This window comes from Balaenoptera musculus, chromosome 4 (assembly GCF_009873245.2).
Source record: "Balaenoptera musculus isolate JJ_BM4_2016_0621 chromosome 4, mBalMus1.pri.v3, whole genome shotgun sequence".
NCBI lineage: Eukaryota > Metazoa > Chordata > Mammalia > Artiodactyla > Balaenopteridae > Balaenoptera > Balaenoptera musculus.
In genome coordinates, this window is record NC_045788.1 from 36,127,865 (window position 1) to 36,155,250 (window position 27,386).

At 39.3% G+C, this 27,386-nt stretch overlaps 1 protein-coding gene across 1 annotated transcript in view; it reads left to right on the forward strand.

Annotated features, from left to right (window-relative positions):
• The window catches only part of KCNAB1 (potassium voltage-gated channel subfamily A member regulatory beta subunit 1), a 282,120-nt gene that overhangs the window by 196,917 nt on the left and 57,817 nt on the right, over positions 1-27,386 (forward strand). Inside the window, exons 4-8 of the mRNA XM_036849548.1 lie at positions 906-985; positions 3,228-3,272; positions 6,900-6,944; positions 9,122-9,165; positions 16,472-16,558. Of these exons, the coding sequence (XP_036705443.1) occupies positions 906-985; positions 3,228-3,272; positions 6,900-6,944; positions 9,122-9,165; positions 16,472-16,558 (301 nt within the window). The remainder of the gene's footprint in view (positions 1-905; positions 986-3,227; positions 3,273-6,899; positions 6,945-9,121; positions 9,166-16,471; positions 16,559-27,386) is intronic.

Sequence of the window (27,386 nt, forward strand, 5' to 3'; positions counted from 1 at the left end):
CACGCCCTCTTCTCCGTACAGTGTCAGTGCGGCTAGTGGTCGTTCTGTGATGGTGCCTGGGGTTGTGCTGAACTGTGCGTGGCAGGAGTTTTCGAACAGTCCCAGCTCCATGTAACTTTTGGTTCATCAGTACAGTCTGCTAAGCCTCCAGGGAAAAAAGGCACAAGCTTTTAGGTCAGGAGTCACCCAGCTGCCAGAACCTACTGGCTTGGGGAAAAGAGAAAGAAGAGAAATGAAGTCACCAGGGATATAAATGACCCTCTTGGTCCGTGAGATTGCAACGCCACAGAGCATGTTGTCAAACCACGTCTTCCAAGCAGAGTGAGAAACACAAGTCTCTCCATCTCACTGTGTTCCTGGTGGCTGACTTATCCCAGTGCTGAAGGAAATCCCTCAGTGCCCAGTATAGGTCAGAGGGAAGGGATACTTTTACCCTATTCAGGCAGGTTGAATCTTCTTTTTTCTTTCTTTCTTTAATACAACCAAGAAAAACAAGAATGGTCGGTGAAATTTCCATGTTCATAAAGACCACCAGAGGATTCCAAGTTGCTTCCCAGCTTTAGAAAGTATTTGGCTTTTACGACTGACCTTTTTTTTTTTTTTAACATCTTTATTGGAGTATAATTGCTTTACAATGTTGTGTTAGTTTCTACTGTATAACAAAGTGAATCAGCTATAGGTATACATATATCCCCATATCCCCTCCCTCTTGCATCTCCCTCCCACCCTCCCTATCCCACCCCTCTAGGTGGTCACAAAGCACCAAGCTGATCTCCCTGTGCTATGCAGCTGCTTCCCAGTAGCTATCTATTTTACATTTGGTAGTGTATATATGTCCATGCCACTCTCTCACTTCGTCCCAGCTTACCCTTCCCCCTCCCCGTGACCTTTGCATCCTCTTGCAGGTTGCTGAACGGCTGATGACAATTGCCTACGAGAGTGGAGTGAATCTCTTTGATACGGCTGAGGTCTACGCCGCTGGAAAGTAAGTCAGTGCCTGATGTGTCTCTCAGGTGTCATTTCTGGAACCAAGAGACTCTGCCCAGACCATTGCTGACAAGGGTCTGTCCTTCCCACACATGTTGATGCCGCTGCTTTTCTCCCTCCCTCTCCCACCATCACCAGAATTGGGGCTATTGACCATCTCTGGGCCCCTCTGCCTACCTCTGGTCCCTATATGAAGAGTGGACTGGAAGCAGTTGCCACGTGAGGGGCAGAGGTGGTTGAGATCAGCGTGGTGGCAGTGGAGATCGATAAATATTAGCTGAATGTAATTAACATAAGTGAGCAGATTCCAGCATGGTGTTCCAAAGCTAGTCTCATAAGTTCATAACCACACCTCGTAGTTCCTCAACCCCGAGGGAAATGGACACATACTCTCTGCAGGGAAGCAGGGACTGCTTTTCCTGTTTGCAGGCCTGTCCTCCACCGGGCATTACAGGTAAATCAGAGATTAAAGGAGGGACTCCCAAAGATGCCAAGAAACCCAATATATTTTATAAGAGGACATTTCAGACCCCATTCTAAGGACAGAGAACGCTGCAAAGAGGCCTTGCTTCTTTTGCTGGAGAAGTCACAACTAGCTATAACCTTCTTATGGATCTGAGAGCAGGTTTGGGGGCTCTAGGACAGGGCTCACTGCTAAGTCAGAACACATGGGTGCTGTGCCTTCAGGGTCCATGCCCTCTGTTGCTGCACAGTAAGCACATTCAGCAGAAGTGGAACGCCTTGGCCTCCTGCTGTGAACGTGGATGCAGGAAAGAAGCTAAACATCTGGACAGCTGCTTGAGCAGCTCTGCACTTTTCTAACAGGGCTGAGGAGTGTAATCACCTGTACGCCTAATTCCCCCGCTTCCAGGTAAGAGTAACCATCAGACTGCTGAATCAGGTTCATCACTGCCTGATAAAAGTGCATTTTCCTAGCCTGGGTTTCCTCCTTTTCAAGGGCAGGTCTATGTTTAAGGACCATGAGGGAGGTTCAGAGCTCACATCCTTGATGTTTTCTATTGAGTCCAGGGAGAGAAAATACAATTGACGAGGCCTTGTTCCTTTCCACATCCTACCCTATCTCAGCGTTTTCTTCTTTTGTTAAATCCTGCTTATTACCAAATGGGCCTAAGGATGAAAAAGGGGGAGTGATTAACAAGTCTTTTAGAGCTATGTTTGTATTCCTGTTGTGAAGGATAATCGGTCCTGATTAATTATTGATTGATTGTCAGTGTGTAATGAGATAGGTTCCCACTGTGAAATGCAAGGTTGCAAGAGAGACTGGGGAAAGAACCCAGAAGTAACATTCAATACGTGTCTACTTGGGGCACGCCCCCCAGCTAACCCACCTCATGGTTTATTGCCAGGCTGTACACTCCAACAGAGACAGATGCTAATGGACAAAGTGCTGATTATATTGATGTCCCCATTCACAAAGCCTGAGAGCCCACCTACTTCTTACAATGTTGGTCTGTCTGGGAGGAACCTAGAAGAAAGTTTTGGTCTCCTTAAGCTTGGGTCCCAGCTGGGGTAGGTGGAGGGGGAGAGGATGGTGAGGGTGTCTTCAGTATAACTCTCCACGACCGGTGTCAGTGGCAGGAAGGACACTCCCCTATGACTTCTTATATCCTCCTCCTATGACAACGCTTGTCACTGGAACCCAGGACATTCTCTATGTGGGCTTTTGCATCTACAATCCTGGCTTTGGGACATCTAAAGCCACACATGGGTTCTTTTACCCTGCAAGATCGCCTGGAGTCAGTATTTTCTGTCTGAAAAGCATGAGGTCTCATTGTCCTCTCCAGTCACAATCGGAGACCACAGCCATTAGAAAGAAACCCTTGACTCCCTTTGGATACCACCAAGCAGGACAGTTATATATGGGATCATTGGTTCAAAAACACCAAACTGCCAAGTGACTCTGCTGTTTCCTAGTATCAGGACTGCAGGCGGTCTCCTGCCAGTGTGTCAGGATTTGGCAGGTGCTTCTGGAATGCTCCAGGAGCAGGATTCCGCAGGCACAGGATTCCACAGGCACAGGCACAGTTTCCACAGGAAACTCAAGCTATCCCCATGCTACAAGCAGAAACAGCGGAAACTCTGCTACCAGCCGAGAGCAGCTTCTATTTTCGGGACATGTAGGCACTGAGAGTTCAAACAAGGAGGGAATCTGGTGTTTTGGATTGACTCTTGCGTTTCCAGGACACTGTATCCTAAGACATTATCTGTTTCCCCTTCAGGGCTGAAGTGATTCTGGGGAGCATTATCAAGAAGAAAGGCTGGAGGTAATGCATTCACCATAATCATTTACTTGCCTTTAAAAAGACTGTTGTTATTTTGTACCAGAGAAGAGAAAATAAAATTGCATGACAACTGACCAAAAGGCTGTCAAAAAAAGTCAATTCTTAGTAAAGAAATGATTTACAGCGCTTTGAAAATAAATATTAGGGAGCTCATTACTTGTGCTTCAAAAACTATTGACTTGTCATTGATCACAATGAATTACCATGGGTTGAGCAGAGAATGTTCATGAGATATTTGTGTGTAAAAGAAAGTGGCATTTTCATGGTTTCTGACTGCCATTTGTGGTAATCTGGTGAAGGAAGCCAGCTGACAGAAAACTTATTGTCTCTACACACATATTTATGTTCATTGTTCATTTTATTAACAACTCTGGATGCAAAGAAATGATGAAACAAGAAACCCTTGGGATAAATATCCCAAAGCTTTCTTATGTGAACGCAGTTAGCCAGCATCTCTCCTGTGCGCTGGGAGCCCTATTATCTGGGCATTCAGGAAAGTGCTTCATCTGCTATCCTTGAGGGGTCCTGTTGCATCCCATCACCTTCTGGAGCCAAAGCCAGTAGTAACGAGTGATGCGATAGTGGCGGCGGGGCGGGGGGCCAACCCCCTCCATCTCACTACACCTGTCAGCCCCAACAGCTGCTTCTCCCCCAGCATGAGTACAGGACCAGGCAGAGTCCAACCAAGGCCACAGGACAAATCTGGAGTCCTCGTCTGCTCTGGTATAAGGTCTGCTGATGGCCAAATAAATAACCGTTCTATAGGACGAGTGGAAATGGAAACCCAGAAGTGTACGGCGATATGAACAAATAAACTTTGGTGACCGACTTTCTCCCTCTCCCTCTCCTCTTTCCCTACTCCAGGGACTGTAAGAGTGTGAAAAGAAAATTGTATTCAACCTTAAATACGGAAGAATATTCACATCCCCACCCAGTCCTCCACCTTGCCTGAGTCACCTTCCTACTCAGAATGTTGGCTCATCCATCACTGCTCAGATAGGACTGTATCACTTTCTCAGGGCTGCTGTAACAATGTGCCACAAACTGGGTGGCTTAGAACAACAGTAATTTATTCTCTCTGTTCTGGGGTCCAAAAGTACAAAATGAATATTTGGGCAAGGACATGCTCTTTCTGAATCCTTCTTTGCCTCTTCCTAGCTTCTAGTGGTTGCTGGCCGTCACTGGCATCCTGTGGCTTACAACTGCAGCTCTTCAGCCTCTGCCTCTGGCTTCAAATGGCATTCTCCCCTCGTGTTTCTGTGCGTCTTCTTATAAAGACACCAGTCATATTGGATAAAGGGCCCACCTTACTCCAGTATGACCTCTTCTTAATTTAACTAAGTACATCTGCAATGACCCTATTTCCAAATACTCTCACATTCTGAGGTACTGGGGGATAGGACTTTAACATATCTTTTGCGGGGGACACAATTCAACCTATAACAGAGACCTTGGAGATGAGTCCACTAATGTCCAGTGAAATCAACAGCGAGGTGTCGGCTGCCAGAGTACACCTGAGGATGAAGGGGAAACTTCGGTGCTGTAGTTCTCTTCCGCTCTGCATCCAGAGAATGTCTACTCATCACTCACCATACTTTGCAAAGCTTCTTATATACGTTTTGTAGAAAATAGATTAACATGCATCTTTCACAAACTGCCTTTCTGTCTTGCAAATAAAAACTCAAGGTATCCCCATGCTACAGAAAATTGATATCAGGTCATATCAGTTCACAGCTGCCCACCCAGGACTGCTGAAAAGATAAACCATAACATCACAGCATGGAGGCTACAAAAGCAGTTTCAACCAGCATCCTTGCCTACTTGTCCCAAGACCACCACTTGCTAGGTGTGTTGTCCAGGGCAAGTTACCTCTCTTTTCTGAGCCTCACTTTCCCCACCTGTAAAATGGATGGCATAACTGTTCATGGAGTGTTGTGCTGATAAAGTGAGATAAGGTGGACAAAAGAATATTGAAAGCTGTGCTATATCAATGTGAAATACTCACAATATCATTCTTCACCCAGTCGGAAGAGTTGCTCTAGATGCCTCCGTGAGGTCAGTGATGATTCATCAGGTTGTTGTCTACTCTTGCTATTTGAACATAAATATTAGTGTGCACATCCATAGAGGATGTGCACACTAATTTTACAAACGTTTTACAGAAAGCCTAATTTTGGAAAAATAAGTCTATGGTGGTCTAAGGATAGAATGTGTGGCCTTGGCAGGCCCAATTGCTCTGAATAATCCAGAGGGCTGCACTCATTTTTTAATCAGATTCCATCCAGAGCTTTGTGTTGAAGCTCTGAAAATGTTTGCTGGAGGAGACCCAGCTCCCCTGTGGCAGGTTGCTATTTTACTACGTATCACGAGGTTGATGGGTTAACCTGGAAAGTGCATCAGCCCTTTTGGGGTGTGTAATCTCCAGATGCATATATTTGTAGACCTTCTGTTACAGTGATTCAAATTACTTTTCAGGGAATTAACTTCAGGGGGATGGGGTTACTGACATTTTCTACACATTTTTCTTGTTGCAGCCAAGTTGTCAGAGTTGTCACCGCCATTCCGCATTGGTTATCATTAATCATGCTAGGCTTTTATATCTGAGGACCCCAGGCATCGACTCTACAGCTGAATTATAAATGCCTTGTTTCAAATACTACTGAAGTTTGGTCTTAACCTTTGAATCTCAAATGCCTTTTTTTTCCTCGACCAGTTCAATTGAATTATATACTTGGAGAAAGTAAATTACATTGAGATCTGCCTCCCAATTTTAAATTATATGACTATAGTTCTCAAGACATATTCATATTCCACAATCATAATGGTGCGATTGCATTTCCTGCCCTTGGGTGTGGTTTTGAGGAAGTAATGAATTTGCTGACAAGATTTCCACATTTCATTCCCTTAGGAATAAAGTGGTAAAACTTTGAGTTCAGGATTTTTAGGATTGTTTTTCTAAAATAACATTTCCATTTAATAAGACACTCAGAGAAATTTTATTCCTACTTATTGACTAAATTTATTCATATTTCCATGTAGTCAGTTCTTTCCTGTGAATGCAATTGGTTGCATGACTCTTTCCAATTAGTTGGAAAGAGTCATAACTCAGAGACACTAAGGTCCATTGTCCTTGGCAGAGGGTGGATGTACCCCCAGGAAAGTTCATGATCAATCAACACTATGTCAGATGCTCGATGAGTGTTAGTTGGTGACCGTCTATTTGAGTTCCTAATGCAGTCCATGCTTTAAGTCTTCTTACTTACTCTTCTCACTTTCCTTTCTGACTCTCCATGCCTACCACTCACCTTTGCTTTACTACCACCCAATCACCTGTGTGTTGTCACAGCCCTCCTCCTCCTCATCTGGCCCCTCCAAGTAAAGTTCCCTTCCCTTCAGAACTCTTTGTCTTGGATCTGACTTCAAGTCCCCACTCATCAGCTTCCCTTTGTCCTTAGGTTTCAATGACATAAATGAACAAATTTATCTCTTCACCGATTTCTTAAAATGTGAGGTACAATAAATTCTTTCTGGTGCTATAATAATAACATGACTCAGTACTATAACCAGCAATTTATTTACTATTTCTCTGTGTGTTTGTTTAACATACAGGAGGTCCAGCCTGGTCATAACAACCAAACTCTACTGGGGTGGAAAGTAAGTTAAACACCTTTTATTTCCTTGACAGGAAACTTAGATTTTTATTTGCTTTGATTCTTTTAGGCAACCATTTTACATCTAACATACTAAAATTAATTGGTTTGGAAAGAAAGATTTATTTATTTTTTCACTTGAAGGAAATAGCAATTAGCCTAGGATTCAATTTTAGCTAGATACCCCCAAAGAAGTTTAGTGCAAAGCATGTGGTCACTTGTTACTAAGTGATTCATGGAGATTTTTAAATACCAACATCATACGTAGAACCATTTCCAAAATAGAGTTCAAATTTCAGGAAAAGAAAATAAGCACATAGCATCACAGAAGAAAAGCTACTCAAATCTGCCAAAAACTCAGAGACTTCTACGGAAAACGATGATAAAAATATCTTGTCTGGCCCCACGTGTAAGTCTCTGATCATTTCTGCAGAGGGCTCTGAAAATGCTGATCAAAAGGACCATTTCATCGAAGAATAACAGGAAGCTGCCTGTATCACTCTCTGTCAGGTCAAATGAAAGAGTGGTCCTCTCTCTGTTGTGGGATGCAGAACAAATTTCACAGGATGAATTGGCTTCTGATGGGCCTACTGGTATTTGAGCTGTTACTTATATTATTCAGCAGGACTTAGAAGACTGGCCTCTTTGTCAAACATGTGAGAAAACAGCAAGCTATTCCCTATTCTTTTTCATGGAAATCTCAACGATCTCCATGGAGTTCTAACAAAAGACAAAGACAAACACAAACAAACAAAACCTTATTTATTTCCCTATAATTCATAAGGAATCGTTAAAGATAAAATTGAAGGGGAATCTTCCAATCAAAATGTATATGTGTATACACACACTCATATTTTAATGCTGATTTTGAGTTTGTTTATGATAAATATGAAGAAAGAAATATGAAACTTAGATTTTTATACCTATTATAGTCTATTTGAAAATAAAGCCACATGGCGCATATGAGAAACGTAGGTTTATATTGTGTATACTCTGATTCATGGTACCATTGGCTGGTGCTATTGTCTATGATTTAGTAGTACTCAAACCCTTGCCTATGATTTAGAAATAAACAGGAAATAAGACAGTCTGAAAGAACCATTATGTAGTAGAGTACTACATACAGTATTATCTAATATACTTTTAAAAGATACAAAATCACCAAAGGCACATGATTAACTACTATGTTTTAAAAGGGAGTTGCTGGGACTTCCCTGGTGGTGCAGTGGTTAAGAATCCACCTGCCAATGCAGGGGACACGGGTTCGATCCCACATGCTTGCGGAGCAACTAAGCCTGTGCGCCGTGCTCCACAACTACTGAGTCTGTGCTCTAGAGCCTGCGAACCACAACCACTGAAGCCCGCGTGCCTAGAGCCCGGGCTCTGCAACAAGAGAAGCCACCACAATGAGAAACATGCACACCGCAACAAAGAGTAGCCCCTGCTCACAGCTAGAGAAAGATGGCACGCAGCAATGAAGACCCGACGCAGCCAAAATAAAATAAATAAAATAAATAAAATTTTTAAAAAGGGGGTTGACAAAGGTATTGGTGTTAAAGAAGTATTTCATCAGTACTTTAAAACTCAAGGACCACATTTCTTTCTAATTGGCTAGAGTCTGAGAATGGTCTGGGCAGGCAAAAGTCCATTAAATATTCATCTTCTTAGGAAACTAAGGAAGACTCGGTACATCACCTTTTAAAAGAAAATAGTTGTTTAATTTCTTTTGAAAGTCAAAAGTCACTTTCAAATTTGCTTCCTTTCTCAGAAAAGCCAATGCTGTCAGTAGCCCGACAATCTTATAGCAAGCTCGCAAACTTCTGTCAAGCTTTTGTTTTGTTTCGTTTTGTTTGGCTTGGGATTGGTTAAAAACAAGGTGGGAAGGTTGAGCCATGTGTCAAGTGTCAAATTATATATGGACAAGGTGTGCACAGCTGAGTTGTTATTTACGTGGTGTGATGACAGTGATGGTTAGTTTGTCTCCTGGGGTCTCCAAAGAAAAGCCGCTAGGTGTGCTGCCCACCAGCCTTCTCTCCCCAGACTGCAGTGGTGCAGAATTTGCTAAGAACAGGGAATACCATTAACAATTCAGTCTAGAATGAGTATTCTGTCCTTTTGAAACAGTGATTTTTTAAAGAAGCACACCTCCACTCAAAGTCATTTGCTTCTTTTTCTTGTCAGAGCTGAGACGGAAAGAGGGTTGTCAAGAAAACATATTATTGAAGGTGAGTATTGCTTCCATTTTATTTTCGTTTGTGGGCTGCCGATTCAAGAAAGGTATCAACCAAACAAGTTCAAAACACATTGGAAGGGGAAAAAAATTCTCTATGAGAAGAACCACAATCAACCACGTTTCTTCCTGGGGTTGAGTGTGGGGAGTGTAGTGATATAGAGGGGAAAATGAAAACTCAAAAGAAAAAGACTGGATTCTCTAGAACTCTTCTCTTTTACAGCTATGCTAACGTTAATAAAGCACTTCTGTAAGATTTTTAAAAAACTATTGAGATATAATTTATATACCATAAAAGTTTACCCATTTAAAATATACAATTCATTGGTTCTGAGAATAATTACAGAGTGTGCACTCATCACCATAATTTGATTTTAAAACACCTTCATCTCCCCAAGAAGAAACCTTGTACCTACTAAGAGTCACTTCTTATCCCCTCCTTACCCACAGCCCAAGCAACCACTAATTTACTTTTGTCTCATTTCATACACATGAGATCATACAATATGTAATATTTTGTGACTGGCTTCTTTCACTTAGCATAAAGTTCATCCATGTTGTAGCATGTATCAGTACTTCATTCCTTTTTGTTTCCAAATAAAATTCCATTGTATGAATATACCACAGTTTGTTTATCCAATCATGAGTCGATGGACATTTGAGTTTTCACTTTTTGACCATCATGAATAATGCTGCTTTGAACATCTGTGTACAGGTTTTTATGTGGACATATGTTAAGACTACTATGCTTTTTTAAAAAGAGCATCTATGCATTAAAAAAAACTGGTGGAAAGTTACTACTAGATAATTGATTCACAGTGCCATTGCTTTTGCAATGGTACTCAAAAATGGTATCATTTAGAATAAACAAGAAATAATACAGTCTCCAAATCTTTTATGTCGTAGAGTACTGTACCCTACTGTGAGGATTATAAGAATTGTGAGGAATTTTTAATTTATTCTTGCTTGTCTATATATTACAAAATTTTATACTTCTACATTTTGCAATAAAGAAAAAATGTTAAAAGGGGCCGCCATATGTTTCTAACATCTTTACACTAGTTCATGAGCAATTTCATAAAAATTCAAGATTTTTATAACTTTAGATTCATAATTAATCATTGAGACAAATGATTCTTCTCCATTTTAAAACTAATTTCATTTATGAAATACCAAAGTCACCCAAAACATAAGATGTACTCTAATCCCACTACTTTCAAATAAATAATATAAGAAGTAAATTCCTCCCTTTGGTCACCTCATCTCATTCCACAGTTTGACAATACAGTGCATAGCCTTCCCTACTTTCCCTGTAGTTACACTGACTTATCTATCTACCTATACACACTTACTATAAATACAAAAATGTATGTATTAATCACTAACTGGTTTTTAGTATATTTGTAGGCATCTGGGCTTTGAATCAGAAAAACATTGGTTCAAGTTCCAACTCTTGTCATTTATGAGCTGGGGGACTTTGTGCAAGTTACTTAACCTCACTCAGCCTCATTTCCTGGACTCTAGATGGGCTATCAATATCCTACCTCACAAGGTTACTGTTCAGGAATTGAACTTCGATTGTTCACATTGAGCACAGTGTCTGTCATATAATAAGCACTTAATAAATGTTATTTTTGTCATCATCACCATCATCATCATTCTTAATAGCGTAACTGCCAGTCTTCTTTCTATGGATAAGGACACTAAGTAAGTAATATTCTGAGGCTGCCACAAAGAATGACCACATTCTAGCTCTTGAGAAAGCTTGCAAATTCCTTACCCAAACAAAATCCCTCCTCAGGTCATAGTATCCAATTTGACATTGTACAGTCAAACCCAGCCTGCCTCCCCAAACTGTTACCATTCCTGCTCTAGCGTTTGCCCCATGACTTGTGTCATCTACCACAAAGTTTGTCAGAAAGGAAAAATCCAAGTCTTTGGCTTGTGTACCAAGCTGAACAAACATGGCGGCAGTGTGCTGCCTAGAAAGTTCTTGTTTTTCTTTTCTTTTCTTTTTGATCTAATTGATTCAAAAAGAGATTCAGAAAGTGATTTACACTAGCAATCAACAAAGAAATAGAAAAATCGATGAAAAAAAGAATGGAGAAGTTGTGCTACTGTGCTTTTCACTGAATCTCTATTGCTTTAATATTTACCAGTGTGTATGCATAATTTCAGAACTCTCCTTTTTAAGTCAGTTTTCTTCAAGCCACATACAACTCAATAGAAATAAAATTCTTTCCCCTTTTAAATAAGTCAGAAATCCTCTTGGGAACTAATCTCTCAGGATGGATAAACCAGTTCAGCTGAAATTCAAATTGACCCAGATTCAAGCTAACACAAAATTTCAAACTTTTGAGATTGAAGAAGAATTGGGATCAATTATTATGCTGTTACTGTTGGTGGTATTTTGCAGTTTATAGTTTCAGCCAAAGACAAAAATACTCATGACTGCAAGAGATTCAGCTCAAAGGATATTTCTAGGCAGGCTGAAATTAGGGAATTGAGTGAATTTTACAGAAAAAAAGAAGGGACATGAGATTTCTAGACCCAGAATAAATTTTGAAAAAGTTTACAAATCATTATCCTCAGGTTTCATTGGTACTTGGCCTGTGATGAGGATGACCTTATTCAACATTGGAGTTTCATATGCACATTAAGTTTGAGAAGCACTGTTAAAGAATGAGACAGAAGTCCAATTCATGTAGAGTTCAGGCCACTTGTGTGCTGGGTGACCTTGGCCACCTGAGTTAGTTTTTAGAGTGTAAAATTAGCTTGATTTGGGCATAATACAATTTTGAAAAAAGTCATATGAAAGACCTTTTCAGTGAACCCAAAGTCCTTGACTTAGATCCAGCTAGAAACAACATTCTCCTTAGATTCATAAGGAGGGAGTAGAAATTTCACTAATAGGTTTATTATATTCATTTGGAATCACAAGATCCTCTCAGGCTCTGAAAGTCTATTTATCCATTCAGCCATTCCACAAACATTCATTAAACCCAAATTTGTGCCAGTGTTAAAATTTAGCAGATCAAAGCTCTTTAGTATCTAACATGAAAGAATGGAAATAGTTTGGTAAGTCAAATTGTAAGCATTAGTAAATTGTTTCTGTGCTTTTATAGGCAAAAGCTGTGTTTAAGTCTGTATTTGCCTTTCGGGTAAACAACAGTTTTGTTATGTGATTCAAAACACAAACCCACTGTCCTTGTTTTAGGAGGAGGAGAGGAAAATAATCTGAGAAAGCTCCGCTTGAAACTTTTTAATGAATGGCAAATATTAAACCCTACTATCTGAACTTTTTAAAAAAGAGACAATTGATGATTTTTTAATTAAAGAATAAATTTCTTAACAAATGGATTCACCACAGGATTCCTTCCCAGTGCACCATGTTCATGGTAAACTGAAATCACCCACCCAAAACAATCATGTTTCATAATGGGAGATGTAGCCACTTATGTTATTCTAATGCAGGGCAGTCTTTATAAAAAGAAGCATGTCTCAAATCATGACTGAGAGGTCTGCCGAGAAGAAGCTGGAAAATTATATTGGGAAGCAGTGTACATTATTTAAGGCAACATTTTTTTTCAAGCCTGATCGGAATACAAATATGCCATAGGAGTAGAAGATGATGACACAGCATATTTGAAGAGAACGTTGCAGAATTTCCAAACTACTCGTAGCCTTGTTTCTACAGAGTTAAATCTGCAACAATGAACACATGTTCCACCTCTAACCCTGCCAAACTGCTTAACATCTGGAATGAACATATTCCTTTAGACGCCTATGAAATAGGCTTAAATTGAATCAATTTTCACCTTATGAACAATACAGTTCCTGTTACACTTCAGAACCTAAAAGAGAGATTAACTTAGATTTCTTTTTACTGTCACTTGAAAGCTATTTTCTTTACATAATTTATTCTCCTGTGGACTTTTGAGGCCTTGCCAGTTAACATCTAGACATCTCCTCAAGAGCAGGGAACGTTTCTCCTGCTTCTCCTGTCTTCACTCCCACAGACACTGGGTTAGCGCCAAGGGACAGGCTAATGTTAAAAGTGCCTTCAGCAAGTGCATTCACTGCATGGGATCACTTACCTCCTTAGGTCATGATTAGCCGTTCGGATGCCCCTTTGGAGCCAAGGTTAATGCATTTTTGCACATCTACTTAAACTTAAAACAATACTTGGCCCCAAGCCAATGCTCAACAAACATTTGCTAAGTAGAGGTAGAATATGACTATTTGTTTATTGGAGATAAACCCTAAATGGCTCTCAAGGAGATACTTGTTAGCATGTCTTTATGTTGCTACAAGATTAAAGCATCCAAAGAGAAAAAACCGGGACCACCTGATTTGTTTTGTAGTCACATGAAAGATCAAAACAGACAGACCATCTAGCTCCATTTTGTCTGTGGACAGATGAGGCTACTAAGGTCCAAAGAGGCTAAGAGACTGGCAAAGTCATTGAAGCCAGCGCGATTTAGTACCCTGGATCCCAAGGCCTGTGCCCCACCTGCATGAAGACCTCTCCTCTGAATGCCAGACTGTCCATCCAGCTGCCAAGAGCTCCGTGGGGTTGACTGATGTGCTGCTCAGACCCATCATGGCTCCCACCACTACCACCAATCTGCTTCTCCCGTGACTTTCTCATTTACTAACAGTCACTTAACTTCTCAGGCCAAAAGTCTAAGAGTCCTCCTTGATACCTCTACCTCCACACTCTATATTCAGCACACCAAGAGTCCTCTTATTTCTACCTATACAACTTGTCCCAAATTTGAACACTTCTCATCAACTTGGTCCAAGCGTTGTCTACTACAGTGACCTCCTCACTGGTCTCGCCTCCCTGCTGTCACTCTCGCCCCTGAAGGTCATTCTCAGCAGGCCAAGTGATCAGTTCAGAACACAAATCTGATAGCATCATTTCCCCAACTTAACTCCATTTCTTTACCTCCCAACCCCTCACCAACGTCTTTCCATCTCACATAGAGTAAAATCCAAAATTCATGCCATGGATTACAAAACTTTATGTGATTGAGATTTTCAAAGTGAGCGGACAGTGTCTCTTAGGTGCACAACCTCCTTTTACTCCACTTCAGAGTCAAGAGTAGGGACCTGGTGGATCATTGCCAGGATGCAACACATCACTTCTTATATTCTCACATGAATACTCTTGAATCTTGGCCTAAATATCAAGAAAAAAGGCTTTCCAGAGAAAGAATTGAGAGATGAGGAATGACTGAATACAATGAGACTGTCATTCTATCAAGTCCATGTCATTGTTTATGGGTGCATACTATTACCTTGAACTATGAACCTATGCCAATAGATGCTCTCAGTATGTACTGTTTGCTCCCTGGAGATAAATACCATGTCCATGCATCTTTAACCCCCCAGAGCCCAGCACAGTTTCAGATCAAATTGGAACTCAGTACTTGCTTATGGCATGGAAGACGAAAGGACTTCGGTTGTGACTGATCACACTGCATTCCAACAGGGCAGAGTTAGTCATAGCTCCTTCTAGTTTCTCTCAGCCCACACTGAGCTGTTCAGAAGAGCACAGAGGGAGAGCGCCATCATCAGAAAGGAGGACACTTCGTTTCCAGTGCCAGGCATGGGCCAGAACTGTCACTAAATGTCTCCCTTTAAAACCAGGAGGTCCAGTGAAAATCTTTGGCATCTAGTCTTTGGCACCGTTCATCCTGAGTCTTTCCAGATATGAGCGCCACTGTTATAACTACCGCACTTCTATAGACTGTTGCACTTACCAAGTGCTTGCCAACTGATTTTATTTGCTCTCTGGAGCAGCGATTCTGAAGGTTGTAAGTATTGTTATCTCCACTACAGGTTAGAGAACTGAGTCACACACAAAAAGGTCAAATAACCCAAGTGGGATCACATGCTAGAGTACAGATTTCCAACCCTTCAGACCTTGGGATACCCTATTATTGTTTGCTTAATTATCTTTTCCTCTCCTTACCTCCTCCATACACACAACTGCTTCCAAAGGTGACTCATATCATAGTGCTTTTTAAGCTAAATTTAATTTCAAGATGCCCATTGAGATAACTGGTAATACCCCGAGGCTGAAAGTCACTGGTTTTTTAAGAACAGGCATTAGACCTTACAACACCTGTCTGCCCTAATCTCTTCATCAGTGCTTCTTTTAACAAGCTGCCATCACAGACAATCCTTTCTCAATTAATGAAAAAATATTTCCGGAACTGTATTCAGGCACTCCATCTTCCTGTCAGAAAAGTAATTGTGGCTGGCCGATAAGCCAGTTCGAAAAATCAAATTTAAATGAGCCAAATTTAAATTTATAAGAGCCTCATTTAACATGCAATTAATTTTATGCCTATAATAAAAAGAGAAAAACCCCCAGTCTTCCTGTGGAATTAAATAGGCTGATAAGGAAATGCTGTGCCTCATAGAAATGAGATAAAATAATTCTTGAACACTGTCATCCTTTTGGTTGCATAATACTATATACAATATGTTCTATCTCAGGGAAGTATTAATTTTACTGAAATTAAATATTTTTTTCTGCATAATCATAGGAATGTGACTCAGTGGTTAGGGTTGAGACATAGATTATTGGTTCCAGATTTTTTTTTTTTTAAGCTCTCACTCCTTTATATTACCCCTTAAATCTTTAGGGCTTCTAGTGTTTTTGTTTCTTCTCAAAAGAATGGGGAATAATAGAAGTGGTAGGGCTCAACTATATTTAAGGTTCTTCGAACTTTGTTTTAATTAGTAAAATGTTGAGTGAAGCCTTCATTTGCCAGCCCTTTTATTCCTATTAAAACCCATGTGTACATTAAGATGGGGTTGTCAGTCACTTATTTATGATTTACACCATTTTAATGTGTTTGATATGCAATAAATATATCTCCATCCCATTATAAGCCCATTAAGTCATTCAAAGCATGACATTAATTTGCATTTTTCAAGAAGAAAGAAGTTGAACTCAGGCTGCTTTTTATTCTAAACTTTGCTTCTAGACACAGACACACAGGAGCCACCGTGAAAAGTCATTACCAAGTGTGGATTTCCGGTGGAGCACTAATACCATTGAGAAAGTTCTAAGGCTTTTCTTTGTTGGGGAAAACGTCAGCCCTTGATATATTTTTTAAAGGTTCCAAGGACCAATGAACACATCACAGTATTCACTGTCTTTTTTGAAACGAATCCAATGCTTTTTCTTTTTTAAAGTAAATTCTTGAAGGAAACCAAGCTTCAACTATTTCTAATAGTGCTCATATTTAGATTTTTTGAGGTTTTCCTGCTTCTGTTCCCAGGACTGAAGGGCTCCCTCCAGAGGCTGCAGCTCGAGTATGTGGATGTAGTCTTCGCAAATCGACCAGACAGTAACACCCCCATGGAAGGTGAGTGAAGAAATTTAATAAAAGACTCTAGAGTTATTGATTCTAGCTTGACGACTTATTACACTCACAGTAGGAAATGAAATATATTCAGACTGATTTGACTGAACGTGAAAAAACGATGTCTTTCAGCCTCACTATTTACCCACAAAGTCAGTGCTCCGCATCTTGCATCTTCATTAATTTTTAAGCAGTTGCAGGCACTGGGAGTGTGGCTCCTACCATTACAGTGCTCACTTTCTCCAGGTTCGTTTCACTTCTGTGATTTTATCGACTAAAACAATAAACGTAATTGGAAGGGGAGTTTATAACCCAGCCATCATTATTTTGGAGTGAGCTCTCTGAGGGTCTTCTTACTTTATAATGACTCTAGGTCGGATTAGTCTCCAATCTGTGGTGATAAGTGCTAAGTGCTACCATGAGCAGAGGCTTTACAGGAGCGACTACTTGAAAATGTGACTCTTCGTTGCAATCTGGTTTTTGATTCTCAAGGAGCTGCAATATTTTATCCCCATTGTGTTAACAACTGTTTAAAGACAATTTAAGTATCTCCCTGTGGAAGCTTTCAGAATGTTCCTAAAACCAGATTTTCTTCAATCTGCATTTATTTATGGAAACTACCTAGGATGATTGAAGATAGTTTGGGAGGAAAAATTTAAAAGAAGGTTCTAGTTAATTGAGATTTATAATCATATGGATTATCATATACCTGAGGTGAATGAGAATGAAGATATTTGGGAAAAAGAAGGAAAAAAATAATGTTTTGGTTATTTGAGGTTTACTATATGACATGGATTTTACAAATTTTTAAAGAATTAGAATACTTGACATAAAATTACACTAAGGTAAATTTAGTTTTGATTATTCAAAAGGTAGTTCAGGATCTTGTAATAAATCAGGTTCTGTAAAGGTTTGTTCTTGCTAGAGGGTTATAGAAGTTATGGAAGTTATAGATGATTGCAGTATATATAGATATTTCTGTAGGTTGCATTTCTGAAAATAAAAGTTGTGGAAACTATTTTCCTTGCTATTTATGTCTTTCTCAACCACAGAGAAATGGTTAAAATATATATTTATATATCTAATTTTCTCCTAGAGTTTTCTGCTTTTTTTGATTTGAGTAAATTAGGAGTTTATTATAAAGCAATATCAGTGTTGGAAATTCATAATAAATTATCCATGGAAATGACATAAAATGCACATTTTTATCAAAGCAAAGAATAGGTGTTTGATAAAGCAAATCATAAACATTTTATTAGTGTAAGAAGTGCTTATTGCAAGGATAATATGTCACACTATTCTCAATGCCACATTAAAACAGAGCACTGAAGCTATCACATGAGCACAATTGTCAAGTAAAATGCCATTCAGTGGCGGCTGTGAAAGACTGAAATTGCTTCCCATTTTAAGTGCCTAGTGACTATTTTCCTCTTTGGAAAAATGTCCTTTGCAATTATGCTATGTACAGGAAAGAAGAACATCTGGGATTTTTCAGCATCTTTTTTTTTTTGGCTCATTTTCCCCATTCTACCACTATCTTTAATCTGAGGGATATAATATAGAAGTCTCTGAAACAGAAAACATTATAATTTGCATTATATACCTACAGAAGGAGAAAATTCTCAGTTAGGAGCCAAACTATGTGATACTGATAAGATAATGGTATCTCTTACATGAAGACTAATTATGTGTTGACATTTATCAGAAGGGAGCTTCAAAACATAGAAAACAAAAACAAACCAGATTGCTACCTGATAGAATGTATAACTGGAGCATTAACCAGTCTCCACTGGAATCAGAGAATATTTACATTTTCTCTGAGTTTCTTACAAAAAATTCCACAAAGCAGAATAGGAAGCTGTTTTATCATGAGTCATTGTCCAAGTTCTGAAGTCTAATGAAGGGTGTCAAATAGAGATTTGTACTTGTTGATAAGGTCAAGAAACATGGCATTTCAAAGCTCTGCGGCAACCAGCCTCCTTATGCTGGAATGTAGCCTGCTCTCTCCCACCCCCAGCAAAGAGAGATCCACTCCTGGCTGGCACATAGGACTCTGAGGCTTATTCCTCTGGGATGACTTAGCAGGTTCACACTACAGGCAAGTCCCCATGTAGGACTTATTCCAGATTGAAATAGCTTCCCTGTGATGTCTCCCTAGCTTTGCAGAAAATGTGTATCCTCAAACAATACACTCATTTGTTCCAAGGTGAGCCAGATGGAAGGGCCAGTTTGGTATTAGTCTCTAGAAACTCATTCTCTACATTTAGTCTTTCCTTCTTTACTGTAACAGAGGAAAGGACTGATCCGGGCAACAGAGAGAAGAAATAGGAAATAAGAAAAAAATAAGAAATAGACGGGGATTTCCAGGTAGCCTTGGGTGCATTTTCTCTCCTAAAAATGAAAAAAAAAAAAAAAAAAAGGTGTGTAAGCTATGTCTGGATTCCATGTTGTTATTAAGTTTCATTTTTGCAATGATTTTGTGAATCATATATGTGTGTATGTGAGTGAAAGTTGTACCTGTACAATGGGGTCTACCTTAGGAAGGCTATTAGGGTTTCTAAAAACAATAGAAAAGTAAATGTTACGTATAATCAAAATTACCCTTGAAAACCCTATAGTAATGACTTGTTTGTCAATGTTACTCTGTATCCTTTAATTACTCAATTTCTTCTCCAAATATAGTGACAAAACCATCACTAGATACTTTCCCAGACACCTTTTTTTTTTTTGGTAACAGCCTTAATATCATTCACATACTTTTCTTACTTTAGCAACTCACATTGGCAATTTTAGGCTCAACTGCATCCATTTCTGTCTAATATAAGCGATGGGACAGTGGTTGCCAAGTGCATATTGCTGAATTTTCCTATATTAAATCTACATATGTTGGCACTGTTCTTTGTATGTGTGCCTCACAGTAAACCCTTAGCATTTGTAGATCACCTTTTTTGGTTTCAACCATTCCCCGTCAATTCCATGGACCCACAACACACCCTAACTTATGATTTTGCCAAGGCACCTATATTAAACCCTGGGGAACTAATGAGAGAACTTAGCCCAGCTTTCTAAGACTCATTTTAAACAACTTTGATTTAAATTTATTAAAATGCCAACCCCATGCTCTTGATTCGCACCATGAAAGGATGTTAATTGGGAACACTTCCAGAATAAACCAACATGAGTTTCATCCAGTTTCTACATATCAGATGACAACAAATTGAGCCAGGAAAAGATTAGCAGTAGCATCTTCATAATATTGGCATCATGTATCAAATTAGTTGTTGCCTTCCCTCCTTCCTTAGAAAGCCACTAGACAAAGTGAGTCCTTTCAAAAGAATGGCCACAAATTCCCAAAGTGCAACCAATGGAGAAGGCGGTGAGACTGCCTTTGTAATCTACAACCCTGTGGAATGCAATTAGACATTTTACAGCTATGGGAAGATGTTCCTGACAACAGAGGGGAACTTGTATACTTTTTCCTCTGTCCTTCTTGTTTATTTTTTCTGGTTCACCTAGTAGTAAGTCATTTTTCTTTCACAGCACCTGCCATGCCATCTGTCTCTGCTATAATATCTGGCATTGATGGCATGTTTTCCAATTCCAGAAAAAATCAGTCCCATGTCCCATTTCTTCTTTCTTATACTTCTGTATTCTTCCCAGTAGAGTCACTGACAGTTCCTTGAGCTCCATGATACTCACATTCTTAAGTCTCTCACTTCCATAAATCCCCAAAGTATATTTCAAAATCTTCTCTTAAGCTCATTGGTCAAGAGAAAGTTCATTCCAACATGAATCATGTTGGACATGGATAGACACAGAGCATTTGTGTGTCTGAGGACCTGCACTAGGAGTTTTTGGTGTGGTTTTCTGTCATTCACAAGTGCTAGGCTAACTTCTCCATCCATACTCTTCTCATTGATCCAGAGAGGAAATGACTGAGCATGATTGTGGGCATGAAAGGAGGCTATAAGCCATGTACCACTTGTGAATAGTAGAAAAAAGAGGGGACCCATTTTAGTTTATGTAGCTTTTTAAAATAGGAAAGAAGAAAGGCCACTAAATTCATTGACCTGAGAATAAGATGATTTTTAAATTAAATTACATTTTAATTAAATTTTAATTTAAAAAAATTTGGAATTGAGTCCTCTTTTATTTATTTAGATTTTTTTGCCAAAACTAGTTAATCTCGCAGACTCCCTGAGTCATTAGATGTTATTCTCAATCTAATTACAGTTCAAATTATTTATTTTTTTCCTGCTAGTAGGTCAATGCAGACGTAAAACAACCCAGATGTCTTATTTCAAATAAGAGAGACAAGATCAGGGGCTTCCCTGGTGGCGCAGTGGTTGAGAGTCTGCCTGCCGGTGCAGGGGACACGGGTTCGGGCCCTGGTCCGGGAGGATCCCACATGCCGCGGAGCAAATGGGCCCGTGAGCCACAATTGCTGAGCCTGCGCGTCTGGAGCCTGTGCTCCGCAACGGGAGAGGCTGCGATAGTGGGAGGCCCGCGCACCGCGATGAGGAGTGGCCCCCGCTTGCCGCGAACGGAGAAAGCCCTTGCACAGAAACGAAGACCCAACACAGCCATAAATAAATAAATAAATAAATAAATAAAATTAAAAAAAAAAAAGAGAGACAAGATCAAAGTTAGCTTCACTTAATTCCCATACCATCATCATGTCAAACAACCTATTCCAAAGAATTTCCTTCTTTCTAAGCCATCTTTTTACTGTCCACATATACCAGCAGGAATCTACAGATATTCAGGAATCTAGGACATCCAATGACAGCTCAGGAAATACCAGAGAGTGGCAAACATTACAGGATCCCCAATTTTCTACACTTTCTCAATTCCAGAACACTGGACCTGGATATTTAGCATCCAAAGTAAAGTTTTCAGAACAAAAATGTAATGACCCCCAAACCTAGAAATACTGTCTAAGGGATCTAAGGGATCATCCCTTCTGCCTTTGTATTTTATTGTCTTCCCTGAAAGACACCCTCAATCTGTCCCCCCGCAAAAAAACATAATAGGAAGAAATCTTCTGCAAATAGGCTATAACGGTGCTGTTCCATAGAAATATTTTGAAAGCCACATATGTATTTTCAATTTTCTATTACTTATGTTTAAAAAGTAAAAAGAAACAGGTGAGATTAATTGTAAAAATATATTTTAATTTAAGCCAATATATAAAAAATTATCATTTCAACATACAATCAATATAAAAATTACTGAGGAGATATTTTACATTACTTTTTTTCATACTAAGTCTTTGAAATCTGTTATGTATTTCACACTTATAGCACATCTTAATTTGGGCCAGCCACATTTCAAGTGCTCAATAACCACATGTGGCTAGTGGCTACTATTTGACCACACAGGTCAATAAACTCTAGTTCAAGTCTAGTAGAGCACCAGACACATACTGGGGGCTCAATAAATATTTATTGTGTGGATGGATGGATGGATAGATGGATGATTAGATGGATGAGTGAACAAGTTGTTTGATTGAATGAATGAACCTCTAAAGTTAAATAGATCCACCATCACCTTTCTCTACTTGAAAACCTATTTTGGTTTCCTAATGTCTATGAACATTCTGGTACCTGATCTGGTTCAGCATATTTCAGGGTGATATTAAGAAGGATAGGTTGCTGGCAAAGGGTGCCAGGACACTTTTTTTTTTTTTTTTTTTTTGGCTGTGTTGTGTCTTCGTTTCTGTGCAAAGGCTTTCTCTAGTTGCGACAAGTGGGGGGCCACTCTTCATCACGGTACGCGGGCCCCTCACTATCGCGGCCTCTCTTGTTGCGGAGCATAGGCTCCAGATGCGCAGGCTCAGTAGTTGTGGCTCACGGGCCTAGTTGCTCCGTGGCATGTGGGATCTTCCCAGACCAGGGCTCGAACCCGTGTCCCCTGCATTGGCAGGCAGATTCTCAACCACTGCGCCACCAGGGAAGCCGCTAGGACACTTACATCCCGTTTCTCCTCATCTGCCTTAACAGCAGCATCCAGGTGCCAGATCTCTCTCCAGAAATCTGGCTGATACCTAAATGAGCAGAAATGAATGGAGGTATGATTCTTTTGCAGTTCAGTTGCCCCTGAGGATTACTATGTCAAATATTAAAATTATCTAACCCATTTCATTTATGACCCTGGCCAGGATGCTCTGAGGGCCTCTGGTGTTCGTCAGATCAATCTAACCTCCTGGCTTGAAAGGCTAGGACAGCTGAGTTTTCAAGAAATTAATTTGGAGAAAGTGATTTTCATATCTAAGAGGATGAGCCAAACCCTACCAAGCCCATGGCAAAAAAAAACATTGTGTTCCAATTTTACTAAATCAGTTTTATTTCCATCTTAACTGTGAATTCACCAAACATTTTACTGCTACTTTAGATGTATTCAGCTGATGTTTTATCCTTTACAGAACACCAAGTCATGCTGTTAAAAAAGAAATTAATTTCATTCATTCTAAGAAATAACATGGGGGGATGGTTGAGTTCACTTTGTGTTCTTTCAGTCTCTGGTGTGGTTTTTTAGAAAAATCTCATGTTTCTATCATCATGGGCCTCCTTTTCATTAGGATAATATTTCTATAAAATGGACCTGGGGGCATCAGATAGACACAGCTTTAAATCCTGGCTTTGCTACCTATTAGACTGTATGCCTAGGGCAAGTTTCTATCCTCACTGAGGCTCAGTCTCCTCCCCTGAAAATGGAGGTAACATATAAAGTGGCTTCTGAAGGAGTTAGCAGTGTGGGTACAGCACCTCACTCACAGCAGGGGAAGAAACAGAAGCCTCATTTCTAGAATGCCCCGCACAACACACATACACATAAAACTCCCTTCTCTCTGGGTCTCTCTCAAACGTAAGCATAGGAGACGACTAAGACCCTAAAATTATAATGTGATGAAAATCAAATGCAGGTGGCCAAGCTGCAGGGTTGGCCAGGGTCTGTGGTGAGGCCATGTAGAATCAAGGTACACAGTTGGCAATGGAATTTTCTTCTAGCTCACATTTTTCTCCTTGAAATTTTGTTCTGAAATTCTCCATGCCCTTTAAAATTAGGTAATTATAGATTTTCCAGGGTTAATCTGTTCAGTCAAAAGGTGATCTTAAGCCTGTGATTTTATTTTCAAAAGTGTATCTAGAAAAGAACTCAATAATAAGATTCACTCATTCCTTCAATTGATATTTTTTGAATATCTGCACCAGCAGGACAGAAGGTGCTGGGTCAATAGCACACTTGCTCTATTGGAAGACTCAGGGACAAATCCACCTAGCCATTAACTGTAGTTCACCAGTTAGTCTGATGTGCAGATATGGACTCTTTGCATTTCTTGCACAGAGGATTTTTGAAGCCAGAATGGAGTCACCAGTGGGTGACTAATTTAAGACCACACTTGACAATAAAAATTATACAAAAAAAAGACTTTGAGTCCTCATATGGTTCATGTATATATATATTTTTTAATCAGTCATCAATTTTATACACATCAGTGTATACATGTCAATCCCAATCGCCCAATTCAGCACACCACCATCCCCACCCCACCACGGTTTTCCCCCCTTGGTGTCCATACATTTGTTCTCTACACCTGTGTCTCAACTTCTGCCCTGCAAACCGGTTCATCTGTATCATTTTTCTAGGTTCCATATACCTGCGTTAATATACGATATTTGTTTTTCTCTTTCTGACTTACTTCACTCTGTATGAAAGTCTCTAGATCCATCCACGTCTCAACAAATGACTCAATTTCGTTCCTTTTTATGGCTGAGTAATATTCCATTGTATATATGTACCACAACTTCTTTATCCATTCGTCTGTCGATGGGCATTTAGGTTGCTTCCATGACCTGGCTATTGTAAATAGTGCTGCAATGAACATTGGGGTGTATGTGTCTTTTTGAATTATGGTTTTCTCTGGGTATATGCCCAGTAGTGGGATTGCTGGATCATATGGTAATTCTATTTTTAGTTCTTTAAGGAACCTCCATACTGTTCTCGATAGTGGCTGTATCAATTTACATTCCCACCAACAGTGCAAGAGGGTTCCCTTTTCTCCACACCCTCTCCAGCATTTGTTGTTTGTAGATTTTCTGATGATGCCCATTCTAACTGGTGTGAGGTGATACCTCATTGTAGTTTTGATTTACATTTCTCTAATAATTAGTGATGTTGAGCATCTTTTCATGTGCTTCTTGGCCATCTGTATGTCTTCTTTGGAGAGATGTCTATTTAGGTCTTCTGCCCATTTTTGGATTGGGTTGTTTGTTTCTTTAGTATTGAGCTGCATGAGCTGTTTATATATTTTGGAGATGAATCCTTTGTCCGTTGATTCGTTTGGGAATATTTTCTCCCATTCTGAGGGTTGTCTTTTCGTCTTGTTTATGGTTTCCTTTGCTGTGCAAAAGCTTTGACGTTTCATTAGGTCCCATTTGTTTATTTTTGTTTTTATTTCCATTACTATAGGAGGTGGATCAAGAAAGATCTTGCTGTGATTTATGTCAAAGGGTGTTCTTCCTATGTTTTCCTCTAAGAGTTTTATAGTGTCTGGTCTTACATTTAGGTCTTGAATCCATTTTGAGTTTATTTTTGTGTATGGTGTTAGGGAGTATTCTAATTTCATTCTTTTACATGTAGCTGTCCAGTTTTCCCAGCACCACTTATTGAAGAGCCTGCCTTTTCTCCATTGTATATCTTTGCATCCTTTGTCATAGATTAGTTGACCATATGTGCGTGGGTTTATCTCTGGGCTTTCTATCTTGTTCCATTGATCTATGTTTCTGTTTTTGTGCCAGTACCATATTGTCTTGATTACTGTAGCTTTGTAGTATAGTCTGAAGTCAGAGAGTCTGATTCCTGTAGCTCCGTGTTTTTCCCTCAAGACTGCTTTGGCTATTCGGGGTCTTCTGTGTTTCCATACAAATTTTAAGATGATTTGTTCTAGTTCCGTAAAAAATGCCATTGGTAATTTGATAGGGATTGCATTGAATCTGTAGATTGCTTTGGGTAGTATAGTCATTTTCACAATATTGATTCTTCCAATCCAAGAACATGGTATACCTCTCCATCTCTTGGTATCATCTTTAATTTCTTTCATCAGTGTCTTATAGTTTTCTGCATACAGGTCTTTTGTCTCCCTAGGTAGGTTTATTCCTAGGTATTTTATTCTTTTTGTTGCAGTGGTAAAAGGGAGTGTTTCCATAATTTCTCTTTCAGATTTTTCATCATTAGTGTATAGGAATGCAAAAGATTTCTGTGCATTAATTTTGTATCCTGCAACTTTACCAAATTCATTGATTAGCTCTAGTAGTTTTCTGGTGACATTTTTAGGATTCTCTATGTATAGTATCATGTCATCTGCAAACAGTGACAGTTTTACTTCTTCTTTTCCAATTTGGATTCCTTTTATTTCTTTTTCTTCTCTGATTGCCATGGCTAGGACTTCCAAAACTATGTTGAATAATAGTGGTGAGAGTGGACATCCTTGTCTCATTCCTGATCTTAGAGGAAATGCTTTCAGTTTTTCACCATTGAGAATGATGTTTGCTGTGGGTTTGTCATATATGGCCTTTATTATGTTGAGGTAGGTTCCCTCTATGCCCACTTTCTGGAGAGTTTTTATCATAAATCAGTGTTGAATTTTGTCAAAAGCTTTTTCTGCATCTATTGAGATGATCATATGGTTTTTAGTCTTCATTTTGTTAATATGGTGTATCACATTGATTGATTTGCATATATTGAAGAATCCTTGCATCCCTGGGATAAATCCCACTTGATCGTGGTGTATGATCCTTTTAATGTGTTGTTGGATTCTGTTTGCTAGCATTTTGTTGAGGATTTTTGCATCTATATTCATGAGTGATATTGGTCTGTAATTTTCTTTTTTTGTAATATCTTTATCTGGTTTTGGTATCAGGGTGATGGTGACCTCATAGAATGAGTTTGGGAGTGTTCCTTCCTCTGCAATTTTTTGGAAGAGTTTGAGAAGGATGGGTGTTAGCTCTTCTCTAAATGTTTGATAGAATTCACCTGTGAAGCCATCTGGTCCTGGACTTTTGTTTGTTGGAAGATTTTTAATCACAGTTTCAATTTCATTACTTGTGATTGGTCTGTTCATATTTTCTGTTTCTTCCTGGTTCAGTCTTGGAAGGTTATACCTTTCTAAGAATTTGTCCATTTCTTCCAGGTTGTCCATTTTATTGGCATAGTGTTGCTTGTAGTAGTCTCTTAGGATGCTTTGTATTTCTGTGGTGTCTGTTGTAACTTCTCCTTTTTTATTTCTAATTTTATTAGTTTGAGTCCTCTCCCTCTTTTTCTTGATGAGTCTGGCTAATGGCTTATCAATTTTGTTTATCTTCTCAAAGAACCAGCTTTTAGTTTTATTGATCTTTGCTATTGTTTTCTTTGTTTCTATTTCATTTATTTCTGCTCTGATCTTTATGATTTCTTTCCTTCTGCTAACTTTGGGTGTTGTTTGTTCTTCTTTCTCTAGTTCCTTTAGGTGTAAGGTTAGATTGTTTACTTGAGATTTTTCTTGTTTCTTTAGGTAGGCTTGTATAGCTATAAACTTCCCTCTTAGAACTGCTTTTGCTGCATCCCATAGGTTTTGGATCATCATGTTTTCAATGTCATTTGTCTCTAGGTATTTTTTGATTACCTCTTTGATTTCTTCAGTGATGTCTTGGTTATTTAGTAACATATTGTTTAGCCTCCATGTGTTTGTGCTTTTTACGTTTTTTCCCCTGTAATTCATTTCTAATCTCATAGCGTTGTGGTCAGAAAAGATGCTTGATATGATTTCAGTTTTCTTAAATTTACTGAGGCT